The 14,957-nt window shown below is 38.9% G+C and overlaps 1 protein-coding gene across 1 annotated transcript in view; it reads left to right on the forward strand.

Annotated features, from left to right (window-relative positions):
- Positions 1 to 14,957, forward strand: part of cntn5 (contactin 5) — a 176,704-nt gene that overhangs the window by 86,682 nt on the left and 75,065 nt on the right. The window contains 1 exon segment of the mRNA XM_037775644.1: positions 7,388 to 7,483. Within this exon segment, the coding sequence (XP_037631572.1) occupies positions 7,388 to 7,483 (96 nt within the window).

A 14,957-nucleotide genomic window follows, 5' to 3' on the forward strand; every position in this document is an offset into this window, starting at 1 on the left:
GACATAGGTTAACTTTAATGACCATGCTGTTTTCATATGATTAAAAAGTCATTAATATTGACTCACTTACATAAATGGAGTTTGCAAAGGGAAATCATCTCAATGTTCCATAACACATAAATGTTGCATTGATGACACTGAAAATAAGACATTGATGTCTTGATTTTGAATGAAACCTCCACTTGGCATTTATTTGTATTTTTACATTAAGTGATCATTGCTGTACAATTACACAGTAGGTGTATGTAGTTTTTTTTTTGTTATGGCAGCTGTTACTGCTCATGCTAACCATAACTTATTTATTCCCAACAAGCAGTGTTGCTGCTGCCTGAAATGTAAAATGTATAATGTATAATTTCCCGTGTGCCTGGAGATGTTTCCCAGGAAAGTCCTCCCCTATTACTGGGTGTTTTCAACACAAGTGTAATGGGTCTCTTAAACTGGATATACTGTACTGTAGGTTGAATTGTTATCATGCTATAGCAGTTGGTTATAGAGTAGCAAAATGGAAATCCTTAAAGACAAAAATTGCATTCAATATTTATTAGAATAGGCAAGCTTTCTAAGAAGACTCATGTTTCCACCATATGTAGCCTGGTTGAATAATTGAAGGGGAAGGAATATCCACAGAAACACACATCTGGATTAGGGATGCACCGATCCGAACTTCATTCCTAACAGCGATACCTGGGCTTTGGGTATCGGGCCGATACCGAGTACTGATCTGATACCAGTGTTTAATTAATAAGCTGTATGCCTCACTGTGTGGAAGCGACTGGGATCATTCTTTTGGGATCTTCTTTTGTATAAGGCGACATCGGGCTTGACTTAAACATCACTTCCCTAACTTTGTAAAACAGAATGTAACGAATAAATACATAGATACAAGTTTAGGGAATTGTTATTTATTATCAAATTAATAAATTGTACAGGAATTACACTTCATGTGTAAACCTTTTTAATGCAGCAACAAATTGGTCAAAACTTAAACAAGAATTAAAATTCCAGTATATAATGTCATAGTATATAAACATAGAATTGTATTGAATAGATCCCATATCACCGATATCCCATCCAGGTATTTGAGTCAGTATTGGCCCGATATCCGATCCGATATCGGTGCAGCCCTCATCTGGTTGCTGCCAAGTACATCAGCCGTGTTGTAGGTCAGTATTTACAGCAGTTGAATGTAAAAACACTTGGTCAATAGTCCGTAGACAGTTGGTGTATCCATCTTTGTGTTTTTTATTCACTTATTTACTCACTCATTCATTTCAGACCTTCCACTTTTTCTCAATAGTTGAAAAGTCTACTTTTCGTTTATTTGCTCATTAAAGCTACAGTAGAGAACATTGATCCACGAATTAAAAAGGAAAACAAGGTACAAGGTGGTCACACTGACAAAAAAATATAGGGTGGTGACTGCTGCTGGTGAATCAATAGTGAACATGGTGACATGGTGACAATCAGTGGCTCTTCATTCCCTGGTTGCAGGTTGTTATCACAAATACATCAACACTAGTCACATAGCAAACGGGCCCAGATGATAGGATTGACAGGGCTCCAGAGTGTGACCCAAAATCTGTCGAGTGCGACTAAATATTTTCATTGGTCGCACCGGTGCACCTGACAGGTCTGTCTATGTGTGTGTGTGTGTGTATGGGTCAAACCACACCCTGTACTCCTCCTCAAGCAACATCACAACCATAAAACATACCGATAATCCAAAATGTAGAGAACTAGTGATTGTTTTTCGTCAAGGAAAATTCTGCGATGCTCGTTACACCTGTTCCCGGCCCTGAAAGGCCCAGACCGACATCACCGGTGGGCGGAGGTAACCGCTCCGCCACCTGTCCCCGGTTAGATGCCTAATCCTGATCAGAGGCGCCAGATTCATTTCACTAGTGGGGAGAGCAAAAAGTGTGTGTGTGTGTGTGTGTGTGTGTGTGTGTGTGCGTGCGTGCGTGCGTGCGTGCGTGCGTGCGTGCGTGCGTGCGTGCGTGTGTTGGTGCCTTCACATGAAACTCGTGAGCTTGTTTTTACGACATGGGAAGTCGTGTACACGATATGCTTGGCGTTCAAGTGGTTAATTCGTGAGAACTCCGCTGCTAAGCAACAACAATATAAACGTTACTAGAAGCCACAGAGGCTAATGATTTAGCAAGCTAGCAAGGGGGTAACATAATGCAGTAAATGCAAAGATATAATGACAGAGGAAAAAGAAGAGGCCGCTGGAAATATCAACGTTTTCCTCAGACATGTCATAAAATTACGAAGAAAAATAATATACGGCAAAAATTACAATATATTAACTTATTATGCACCGAAAAAATAACTTCCATAACTTCCGCCATTTCGGTCAACATGAAAAAACACATCACAAGTCGGACAACTCAGACTTTTCAGAAACTTTCCACTTCCGAGGTCGTGAATACGACATGACGGTGCGTTCACATGGGCCCAACTTTTAAACACGGTAAACACGACCCCATTTGAAGGCACCATGTGTCACACTCTACATTTAATAACACGACACAGCTTTACCGCTAATTTCTTCTCTGCTCCGATGATCAGCTGATCTGCTCTGAGCACAACTCTCTCCGTCACTTGACCACACACTCGCACGCACACGTTACATTAAGCTGCTCTTATACCAACGTAATATGTAAACGTGGATACCTGACGGTACCGTAGGTAGACTCTTTGGGACGCAGTAAACTCACTATCGATAATGCTACTTTGTCATTATTATGGTGCGTTCAGGGTCAATTCAGTAAAAATTTGTATTGGGCGGAGGTAATTTCTAACGTTATTATGACGCGTTCGAATGTAATCTAGTAAAATGTAGTTTTTGGCGAGAAACTTGAATAAATCCAGTTGTTTGAAGGAGATGTTCTCACAGCAATATAAAATAGATAATAGAGAGGGAATTATGACCCTTTTAACTTCCGAACAAAAACCAGTATGCAAACAGTAATATAGGTGTGGAGGTTGATGTACATGGGATTTATTGTTTTAATTTAGTTTTTTACCAGGGTATCAAATTGGTATCGAGAATCATGGAATTACTCTGGTACTGGTATCGACTGCTAAGTTTCTGGTATTGTGTCCTTAGTGTAGGCCTATGGGAACTGACAAAACCATAAAATATATCATTGCGGCGCCAAAAGGCACAGTGAAATATTTTGGGTGCACCTAGGGATGTTAATAATTAACCGTTTAAGAACTTAAGAACTTTAACCGATTAACGCTATCGGTTAAAACGGTTAAAATAAATATTAATAATTAATTAAAAAGCTGAGAAAAACTCAGAGGAGCGGCTCGTCTCTTAAAGGAGAAAAGCTGGTCCACCTTAACAGCCCACCTTAAGAGGCGGAGCTGGAGTTACAGATACAGGAAGGTAGCTCCGGTCTCTGGCTCTCTTGAGCGGAGCGGAGGAGTTGTAGCCTCGTGGCATTTATCCACCGACAAATAAACTGTACACACACTGCTACACCTACGATCACAGCTAGAACGCCACCGACAAACCCACACTCCTCTCCGCCACACACACACACACTGTCTTACACTCGCAAAAGTCATGACGCAATGACAGAGCGGCGGCGAGCACGAAGCTACCAGCAGAGCTACAGAAGCTAACGCAGCACAAAAACACACTCTGTTTGTCGGACAATTGCTATCGTTAATCTGGGTAGACAGAGTGTCGTTATGCCGGGCAGACACACAGCGGGCAACCTGCTAAACTAAACTAAATGTGCGGTGGAGACTTTTACTGGGAAAGTGGCTGCATGTCCGCGACACTACACGCAGCATTGTGGCTGCTAAGTTAACGCTCCCGGACGGTGAACTGGGGACTCCGTTGTCTGTTGTGCTCATGCGAGGCACTAATCTTGTCGGTTAACAGTTAATAATCGGTTAACGAGGGTCGGTTAACGATCAAAATTATTTTTCAAAATTAGTATGCCTAGGTGCACCTAAATTATGTGCTGGTCCACCTAAATTAAAAAACTTAGGCGCACCAGTGCAACCAATGTAAGAATTTAGTCTGCAGCCCTGATTGAGTATCACTAGGATAGCAGTCCAAGACAGCAAGTCAGGGTCCAGTATCAAACACATTACAGTACGGATAGACCAGCTGCATCAGTTTGAATGGAGTCACCTAACACTGAATTGACAGACCAATCTGTGGGAAAGCTTAAAGTAAAAGGTTCAATCACTCACATCTCATTTTAAACAGCATTGGGAGAGAGAGAGGATACAGTCATCGGCATTTCAGAAATTTGAGCTTTGTGTGTTGTTGTTCCAACATTGCACTCTATTCCGAGTTGGATATGCCTTTCTTTAAGCACAGGAAGTGTTCTGCATGGCAGATTGATTTGTGATGTGGAATGAATGTTTGTGAATCCAGGTTGTATGACAGGCTACTCTCCTGGTTCATTCTACTGAAGAAGTGCAGTGAACCACATGACATATTTACTCTCCCTCTATTCTTTTTTTGACATGGTTGAGCTATTTCTTCTTACCTTTTTTTTTTTTTTTAAATGGTTCAAATTAACCTTTTGTTTTGTCATTTTTTTTGTAATTATCTTTTATCTTTTTCTTTCAAACTAGAATGTTTTTTTTTAAAGTTCAGTGACCAGTACAGAAATATGACAAGAGACCACACACTGATGTTTGGACAGGAAATTGACTTTGTGCTACATTTTAAGACGAAGCCCATGAACTATGATGATTATTTAATGTGCCAGAAAATTTAGAAGTAATACAGGTTTCACAAGTCGCTGGAAGGCATAATTATCCAACAGTTCCAGGGTAATGGTAAACACTGCCTCTCAAAGTGATGAAATGAAAGTGGTGGAGACACATAGACCCGCCCTGGGTCAGCAGCCTGTCGCTATGTTTGCACACTCTGGCATTGCTTCAGCTGTGAATTAAGCAGGGGGTATCAAGGTCTAGAAGGCTGCTGATCTGGGATTTCAGATTAAATTTGCTTTGTTCTACTTCCACAGAAAAAAGCAACAAGGTAAAAACAAAAACTGGCACATTAATACATTCAAATTAATGTTAGTAAATGAGTTTGGTTAAGAAAAATCAATATCTTACGGATGATTTAAAGGTCCCATATTGTGCTAATTTTCAGGTTCATACTTGTATTTTGTGTTTCTAATAGAACATGTTTACATGCTGTAATGTTCAAAAAACACATTATTTTCCTCATACAGTCTGCCTGAATATGCATGTATTTACCCTCTGTCTGAAACACTCCGTTTTAGTGCATTTCAACGGAATTGCAAGAGAATTGCGTTGCTAGGCACAGTTTGGGTCCATGTTTACTTCCTGTCAGCTGATGTTATTTACATGCACTGCAACAGGAAATAAACTGGGACACATTTAGAATGTTTACGTTTAAAACGGTGTAATGGTCTAAATACGGTATATTTGTGACATCACAAATGGACAGATATCCTAACAGCTTGTTTCAAACGCACAGTTTCTGAATACGTGCTGTGTGTGTTTCTCCGTATATTGAGCGTTTTGATAGTTTAACAGTATTTATATAGCACTTAAACCTGCTCTATAATATACAAGACATGAAAATCTCACTTTTTACAATATGGGAACTTTAATCTAACAATTCATCTGTTATGAATTGAATTATGATTCATCACATGTCAATTCTAGAGCGTACACTTCCAAACAGCATGAATGTTAATTGAGAAAACATCTAAACTTCTTTCAACAATAATTCTGTTGTTAACCTTACACTAAGACACCAGTTCAAAGAAGGACTGTTATTACAGGATTGTTTTAACAACTTTATGGTTTCCTTGTCATCTTGTTGTGGCACAGGCTTCCCTAGATACGTTCATTTTGGAGAATTTTGACGTACATGATATTCGTCCAATGCAGAAGAAGGTAGTATGTCATGTAAAGGAGAGACCCACAATTAATTTGAATTACCATGATGATGATCAGTAGGAGTGGCCTGTGCAGCAACAAGGGCGAGACGTAGGGCTGGGCAATATATCAATAATATTGATATTGTGATATGAGATTAGTTTTTGCATATCGTATGGCACTAAGTTTTGTCAAACAATGTAAGGATGTCGCGCACATCCAAAACTGTAATAGGCCGGTGCTGGACCAGCAGAAGACAGCAATGAAAAACATATAAGAAGGTCTGCACACTGTAGCTCCCTTTAAGTGCAATTTATTGTCAGTAAGTGTTGTCTCATCAGTTTATGGAACCAAGGCTGCATTTACAGTAAAGTGGTGTAATTTTCTGACTGTTCTAGCTGTTCTTTTATTTATTATATTTGCCTTAACACAGTCATTATATCCACTGATGATTATGTATTAAAAAATGTCTTTGTGTACATATTTTGTGAAAGCACCAATAGTCAATCCTACACTATCGACTCAATATCGACATCAAGGTATTTGTTCAAAAATTGTGATATTTGATTTTCTCCATATGGCCTAGCCGTAGCAAGAAGCTCTGAACACAACCAACGTGTGTACGAACTAAGGCTGTTAATCGATTAAAATATGTAATTGCAATTAATGGCATGATTGTCTATAGTCCATTGTCAGGTATTTAGTACACTTATCAACATTGGAGTGGGCAAATATGCTGCTTTATGCAAATATATGTATATATTTATTACTGGAATCAATTAACAACACAAAACAATGACAGATATTGTCCAGAAACCCTCAACGGTACTGTATTTAGTATAAAAAATATGCTCAAATCATAACACGGCAAACTGCAGCCCAACAGGCAACAACAGCTGTCAGTGTGTCAGTGTGCTGACTTGACTATGACTTGCCCCAAACTGCATGTGATTATCATAAAGTGGGCATGTGTGTAAAGGGGAGACTTGTGGGTACCCATAGAACCCATTTACATTCACGTATCTTGAGGTCAGAGGTCAAGGGACCCCTTTGAAAATGGCCATGACAGTTTTTCCGTCGCAAAAATATTGCATAAGTTTGGAGCGTTATTTAGCCTCTTTCGTGACACCCTAGTATGACATGGTTGGTACCGATGGATCCTGAGGTATTCTAGTTTCAGATAATGTAAATATCTTCACTCTAGATTTAAATCTGAGTCTCTACAACCTAAAAATAGCAAGTTGAGTTAATGCGTTTAATAAATTAGTGGCGTTAAAACAAATTTGCGTTAACTCATTATTGTCACGTTATCTTTGACAGCCCCAGTGTGAACACATATGACCAAGGCAAGCCCGAGGTTCCACCATCAGGAATCAGACGGTGGACGAAAGTTGTCTCCTTGTGCCACCAACTCACCACTTCTACTGTGTATCATAACTCTTTATATATTTACTGTGTTTGCTGAGAAAGATTGTCTTTGCTGTTCCAGATCTCGGTGCTTTCAGTGGGAAGACCAGAGGTGGGGTTTCTGTGCGTGAAGGCCAAGGTGTGGTACTCATGTGTACCCCTCCTCCCCACTCACCAGGTAAGACGTTAGACCCTTCAGGCACAGCCGGAAGGAAAAAACTATATATTCTACTCTTCACTGCCTCACTGGGATTGTCAATGAACTCATCACTATTCATCACGATTCCAATGACAACAAGTAATATTATTACTGTGCCAAGGTGAATGATGTTTTCATTATTTATTTATTTATTGTATTTCGATGGTTAGTTTTTGTACCCGTCTGCTCTCTTCTTCATCCATCCATGCTATTCAAATGATGAGTACGATAAGTTATGGCGACAACAGAGCCAAAGCACAGATTCTCAGCGATCAAATTTGCTGGGTCATTAGAAATGAAAAGAAATGTTACACAGACAATTATTTCGCATAGGCAGTGCATAGGCACCGCTCCTTAATGGCACATCTTGAACATCCCTCTCTACAGTTGTCCTCTTATGTGAGCCATGAATCATCCAGGCTTTCTGTTCGCATCTGCTCCGTCGTACCGCTGCACTGCACCCGTGGGAATGTTCGCTAAGTGCTCTTCAGCTCAACGTTTTCTGGATGCCATTCTGAATGACATGATAGCAAGCAGACAGTCAGTGACAGAGTAGCCGGTAAAAAACTGAGATAATTAACGATTAATGACGCTTAATGATTGACAGATTAAAGTGTAGTGCGGATGATTCTCATCCTTAAAGTTCCCCATCAATCACAGCACAAGTGTTGTATGTCATTGTTCACACTCCACTTACAGATCAAACTACAGTACATACATGCTTTTATTATTCAACCTTAGCTAAGGTTTTCTCTGGATGTTCAATTGTTTTATTGACACAAAAGGTATAGTTCAAGAGTACAACTATAAAGGGACTGGTATTTTACATAGTTTGAAACAATGTTATCCTAGAGACATATTTCCTAACCCCCCCAAACCGTTTTCCTCTTTGGAGTGATTGAGATAATGTGGTACACATGAAAAATTTGGCATCTTAAACATAGAATTTTATTAAAGCTGCAGTAGGCGAGATTGGAGCAAATATGTTTAAAAAAAAGTTATTTTTATAAAACGGTCGCTATATCCTGACAGTAGTACATGAAACAGGTAACCTGAAAAAAATGATGTTCCTCTGTGTCCTCCGTTGTCCTTCGGTGTCCTCCGGTGCTCCTAACGGCATCTGCAAGATTTCACAGACCAGAGGAAAACAAGCAGTAAGAGCTGATCTGAGGTCTGCTGTCAATCACTTGCGAACTCCGACCAAACGGTCAAACTAGGCAGCGCTGATTAAATATGAATCAATATTATGTTACTGTAATGCATCAAATGTTTTCAGAAATATCTTGTAGTTTATGGTTTACCTGTAAAATGAGAAAGTTTGTGACGCCGCCGCCATTGTGAAATCTGTTGAAGGACTAAAAGTGCAGGGTCTTGGTGTCTTAATGTGGTATTTTTGATGGATTATTGATAATTTTGTATCCATTCTTGAGTGGTAAAAAATGGTTAAATTTAGCACCAAATCTGTGTAACAAATGTTATCAACCCAAAAATCGCTGCAACAAATTATGAGACATAATAGAGCATGGGAATGGTTAATGGCAGGTTCCCAGCTTTCAGATGATGTACACCACTTCTATGTGACATATACTCCTGACTATTTATATATCCCTTATCACTAATCATGATAAATAAATAAATAAAAGAAATAATAATAATAATAATAATAATAATATATAATAAAAAAGTCATAATAATACAGACACCAAAACAAGCATAAAAATAATTAAATTGTGGTTGTTGACAATCAGGCCGTAATGTTGGACTATTGAAATCTGTAGACAGACACAAGGATCTTATACAGGGGGTCGTATGGCAGACAGGCAGCAAAACCCGCCCTCAACGCAGCTAGATACAAGACGCATCCTTACTGTGGCACCCTACTATGAGGGAAGCCAACATAATTGATCAATGGTCTCCAGTGAGAGTAAAATCTATCGGAGGAACATCTCAGTGTAAATTGAATTTTTCTCCAATGTTAGGAGAGACAGAATATTGAGTCACCATGATTTCAATGAAAGTGGCAGGTTGGACTTCCATAGAAGTAAAATTTTCCTACGGGCAATTAAGGAGGTGAACGCGATAATGTTAGTTTGGATAGTTGTTGGAGTGATTCCGTCTGGATGTCTACCAAACACAGCTACGTAGGTCTGGGTATCATCGGATATTCCGTTTTTCCTTTGGAATTCAGAAAGGAAAAAACGTTTTTTTATTTTTTCGTTTTAAACCAAAAACCAGGAAACGGCCGTTTTCCCGTTTTTCGTTTCTGAATCAAAAAATGAAAAACGAACCCAAACCGGGCCGTTTGTTTGTTTTTGCGAATTCCTTTTCTCATTATTCGTTTTGAATTGAAGAACGGAAGTCACGTGGGTTTTTCGTTTTTTCGTTTTAAACCACAAACGAAAAACGGAATCACGTGGTGCTCTGTTTGTTTTTTGTTTCCAAACGAAAACGAAAAAAACAAATTAAAAAAACGATCCGATTTAGTTTCTTCAAGTTTCTTTCTGTCATTTTCTGTTTTGAATCGAAGAGCGGAGAACGGCAGTCACGTGACCAGGAAGTGAAGGCAAACATGTCAAAATAAAAGCCAAGAAGATAGTTTGGTCATTTTATAAAAGTGTAACATTATTTAAGAACAGGATCAAAGTAACAGTAGAAGATAAATAGGCTAAATAAATACACAAATAAATACATACATAGATATTTTTGTTTTATTCTTTTCATTAACACATGAATATCTTTTATCCAAAAAGTGTGTGATAAATTACAGGGAGGGTCTCTATAGATGTTATACAACAGGGAGGGTCTCTACAGATGTTATACAGAACTCTCAAATAATTGACACTTTTCTCTCTCACACTCTTACTATGGGCTGTTTCTTTATGTCGGCAGGTGAGAAGCACTGTGTGGCTACTCCTTTCAACACACCTGACACTTCCACCTGATCCCTTCACTCCACTAGGAAGGCTGTAGCCGAGTAGTTCTACATCATGATAATGCTGATTTTTCAACAAGCGATTATGACATTAATGCCAGCTAGACAGAATAAAGCTCTGTCTGTCATGACAATAGTACTGTACTGAAGGCCACTTCATCACTCTAGATACTGTAGATTTAACAGATACCTGCTGTCTTCAGGTGGCTGTAAAGAGTCACCCGAGTAAAGGAAAGGCTTTCAGTACAGTTCTATTGTCATGACAGACAGAGCTTTATTCTGTCTAGCTAGCATTAATGTCATAACCACTGGTTGAAAAATCTGCATTATCATGATGTCGAACAAATTAAGTAAAATTACATATTATACCAAATAGGCTAGAAATGATTGAAAAGCATCATAAACCACCAAACAGAATACAGAAAGTTAGTGATTTCAGTTTTTTAGTGAACTCAGGCTGATTAATCATCATATTACACTATGATGTCTGAAGGTTGGCAAACATGCTGATCAACCATACTTATCTATCATTGACCATGTTTATTGACTTGACTTTTCATCTATAAATGCGTCAAAATTGAAAATTTGACTGAAAAGAAAATCCTTGGGGATTGAGGAGTGGTGACCTCTGACCCCTACGGTGGGTAATGTCACAGAAGGCCTACTCATAAAATGCACTGACTTCACTGATACCGAATCTCCCTCCAAACTAAATTGTAAAGCTGACGGCCCTTCAATATGATCTGATCAATACAATACAATCAAACTTTATTGTTCACCAGGCTGGAAATTTGTCTTCGGCTCACAAAACACAGAAAACAACAGACATTAAAAACCAGACAGCAGTTAGTAAAAAACAAAGACAGGTTATGTTACACATTAAAACAGTTCATGTCAGTGTCTGTGGCTCAGATCTGCTCAGTCACTGTGTTGAGTTTAGAATATTGATGGCATTTGGGATGAAAGACTTTTTAAACACATGTTTAGTTGCCAGAGGGGCTCTATAGCTCCTCCCGACTGGCTGCAGAGAGGATGGGAGCTATCTGCCAGGATACTCCTCGCCTTCTTCCTCGTCCTTTCTGTAAAAAGTTGAGTCAAGGGCTTTTGGGGTTTACCAACTATTTTGCCTGCCATTGACACAATCCTAGACAGTTTATTCTTCTATCTACAGTGTAGGTGACCGTACCAGGCAGGAAGGTTAAAGGTTAAAACCCTCTCAACAATAGTTTTGTACACTAATTCTAAAATCTGCCGGCTGACACCGAGGCCACTGAGTTTCCTTAGAAGATAAAGGTCTCTGTGAGCATCTCTTGAAAATATACTCTGTATTTACAGAGAAGCTCACCTGGGTGTCCAGGACTGTACCGAGGTATTTAAAGTGTCCCACAGTTTCAACATGTTGGCCATCAAGTGAAACTAGCTCTGTGATCAAATGTTGTTTTGTGCAGCACATGATTAATTCTTTCTTCTCAGCCACATTGATTTCTAGCTGGCTAGTGTGACACCGTGTCTGAAGGGCTGTAGTGTGGGCCAGATAGGCAGCTTCACCTAGTGGGCCTGTTTCCTGTAAAAGGTCAACTAAGGCCATGTCATCCGCATACTTAAACAGTCTAAAATGTTTCTCATTGATCATAAATTCATTAGTAAAAAGAGAGAATAGCACAGGGGAAAGAACACAGCCTTGTGGGCAGCACGTCTGACATGTTCTCTCTGATCCACACAACTAACCCTGTGTTGATGTTGAGATCAATGAGCCTTTTCAGGAGAATATGCGTCTTCATTGAGTTAAAAGCTGAGCTAAAATCCGCGAATAAAGCTCTGGCATAACCTTTAGGATGCATAAGGTGTTTTGTGACTGTGTTAAGCAGAGTCAGCACAGCGTCGTCTGGGCCTCTGTTGCTCTTATTTAAGCGAACTGGAGCAGATCTAGCACTGTGCTGGTCAGGTGGTTGGCAAGAACTCGTTCCATGGTTTTACACAATATGGAGGTTATTGCGATAGGCCAAAGATCATTTGGCTTACTTGCGTCGGCTTTTTTAGCACAGGCCTAATTATTGTGAATTTCCATGATTTTGATGAAGTGGCCTTCAGTCCAGTACTATTGTCATGACAGACAGAGCTTTATTCTGTCTAGCTGGCATTAATGTCATAATCGCTTGTTGAAAAATCAGCATTATCATGATGTAGAACTACTCGGCTACAGCCTTCCTAATGGAGTAAAAGGATCAGGTGGAAGTGTCATGTGTGTTGAAAGGAGTAGCCACATAGTGCTTCTCACCTGCCGACATAAAGAAACAGCCCATAGTAAGAGTGTGAGAGAGAAAAGTGTCAATTATGTGAGAGTTCTGTATAACATCTGTAGAGACCCTCCCTGTTGTATAACATCTATAGAGACCCTCCCTGTAATTTATCACACACTTTTTGGATAAAAGATATTCATGTGTTAATGAAAAGAACAAAACAAAAATATCTATGTATGTATTTATTTGTGTATTTATTTAGCCTATTTATCTTCTACTGTTACTTTGATCCTGTTCTTAAATAATGTTACACTTTTATAGAATGACCAAACTATCTTCTTGGCTTTTATTTTGACATGTTTGCCTTCACTTCCTGGTCACGTGACTGCCGTTCTCCGCTCTTCGATTCAAAACAGAAAATAACAGAAAGAAACTTGAAGAAACTAAATCGGATCGTTTTTTTAATTTGTTTTTTTCGTTTTTCGTTTGGAAACAAAAAACAAACAGAGCACCACGTGATTCCGTTTTTCGTTTGTGGTTTAAAACGAAAAAACGAAAAACCCACGTGACTTCCGTTCTTCAATTCAAAACGAATAATGAGAAAAGGAATTCGCAAAAACAAACAAACGGCCCGGTTTGGGTTCGTTTTTCATTTTTTGATTCAGAAACGAAAAACGGGAAAACGGCCGTTTCCTGGTTTTTGGTTTAAAACGAAAAAATAAAAAAACGTTTTTTCCTTTCTGAATTCCAAAGGAAAAACGGAATATCCGATGATACCCAGACCTACGTAAATGGATGGGGGGATTTTAAGCCATTCAATTTCTGAGACCGCATCAAAAAACGATTGCCAGAATTGGGTTAATTTGGGGCACGACCAGAACATGTGAGTCAGATCACAGGGGGCTTGTGAGCATCTATGACATCTATGAAGGTTTTCTCTCGAACGGTTAAAACAGTGATTGACATAAAATCAAAAACCAACACTGGAGATGACGTTATGGAGTGAGATGAGTATAATGGGAATAGTGATTTTCTGTCATTTAAGTGTGTTACAGTCTTGCTGCAGTAAGCGTTAAATTGACCCTGCTTTTCGGTCCCGATGACACGCTGTAACCCTCGTGTTGCATTGCTTGTATCAGATTGACCCGACCGGATCAATACAGAATATGTTATAGAAATAATCAGTCAACCGCTAAAAGTGCAATTTAGAACAATGAGATTTAACGTCACATATCATCAAATAACCTCAACATCAAAAGCCTAGTGTGACAGCGAAACACTGCGGCGAGTCATTTTAATCCTTTAATCTTTGTTTTTATTGTCTGAATGAAGGCGCCAAATAAATTGTGACAGAGGTTGTCATATCGGCATTTATGAAGCAAAGACGGTAAACAAATAAGAAGCGACACTTATGCCACTTAAAGCCCAGGATAACTGAAGTATATTGAATATTACTGCCATGTAATAACATTGTGAAACAAATGCTATCAAAGGCTTTGGAAGGTTTCCTTATTCCCTTCCACTGTGTTTGTGTGATAACAAATGTAGGCTATTTAAAGTGTAGCCGCAGTGGGATACAAAGTCCTTGATAAGGCAACCTTGGCTAATATTGTTGGAAGAAAACATTTATTCATATTTTACAAGCTTAAATGATCCTTCAGCTAAAAACTATTAGAAAATGAGCCTCTTAGCTTTTACAGCTTTAGTTTTGGCTGTATTCATCTCTACAAACAGTGGTCTTATAATAATCATACTACACTCAGCTCTGTCACGTATAAATTAATACGTTACTAGAATATTTACCTCTAAATATTGGTAAATAGCAGGCAAGCCTCAACAGGCTGTCGAGCCGTTATTTTGATGCTTATTTCTCATGTTTACAGATTAGGCTCAAATACACAATACAGGTAAGATTATAATTTATTTGTTCAACGTCGCTGACATGAAATGAAAAACGATCTCCGACAGCAAAACAATAATTAAAAAATAATGCCACAGCCATAACATTTGGCGGTGTGATGAATGCCTCGGTGAGTCAGACCGTGTCACAATAGAAAATTCACCTCGTATAGGGAGTGTTAAACAATGTTTGGGTTAAATTGGTTGTGGGAGGATTCAGAGACATTAAAATGCCACTTAAATTAGATAGGACTCATGAGTGAAAATAATTTGGAATCACTGAGATGTGAAACGTTTATTATTTTTCATTTCATGGCTTTGAGCGCTTGTGATGCAGTTTTTTTATGTGAGTCTTTGGTAAATAGTGTTTTACTTTTATGAA

The sequence above is a fragment of the Sebastes umbrosus genome, chromosome 7 (assembly GCF_015220745.1).
Source record: "Sebastes umbrosus isolate fSebUmb1 chromosome 7, fSebUmb1.pri, whole genome shotgun sequence".
NCBI classification, from domain to species: Eukaryota; Metazoa; Chordata; class Actinopteri; order Perciformes; family Sebastidae; genus Sebastes; species Sebastes umbrosus.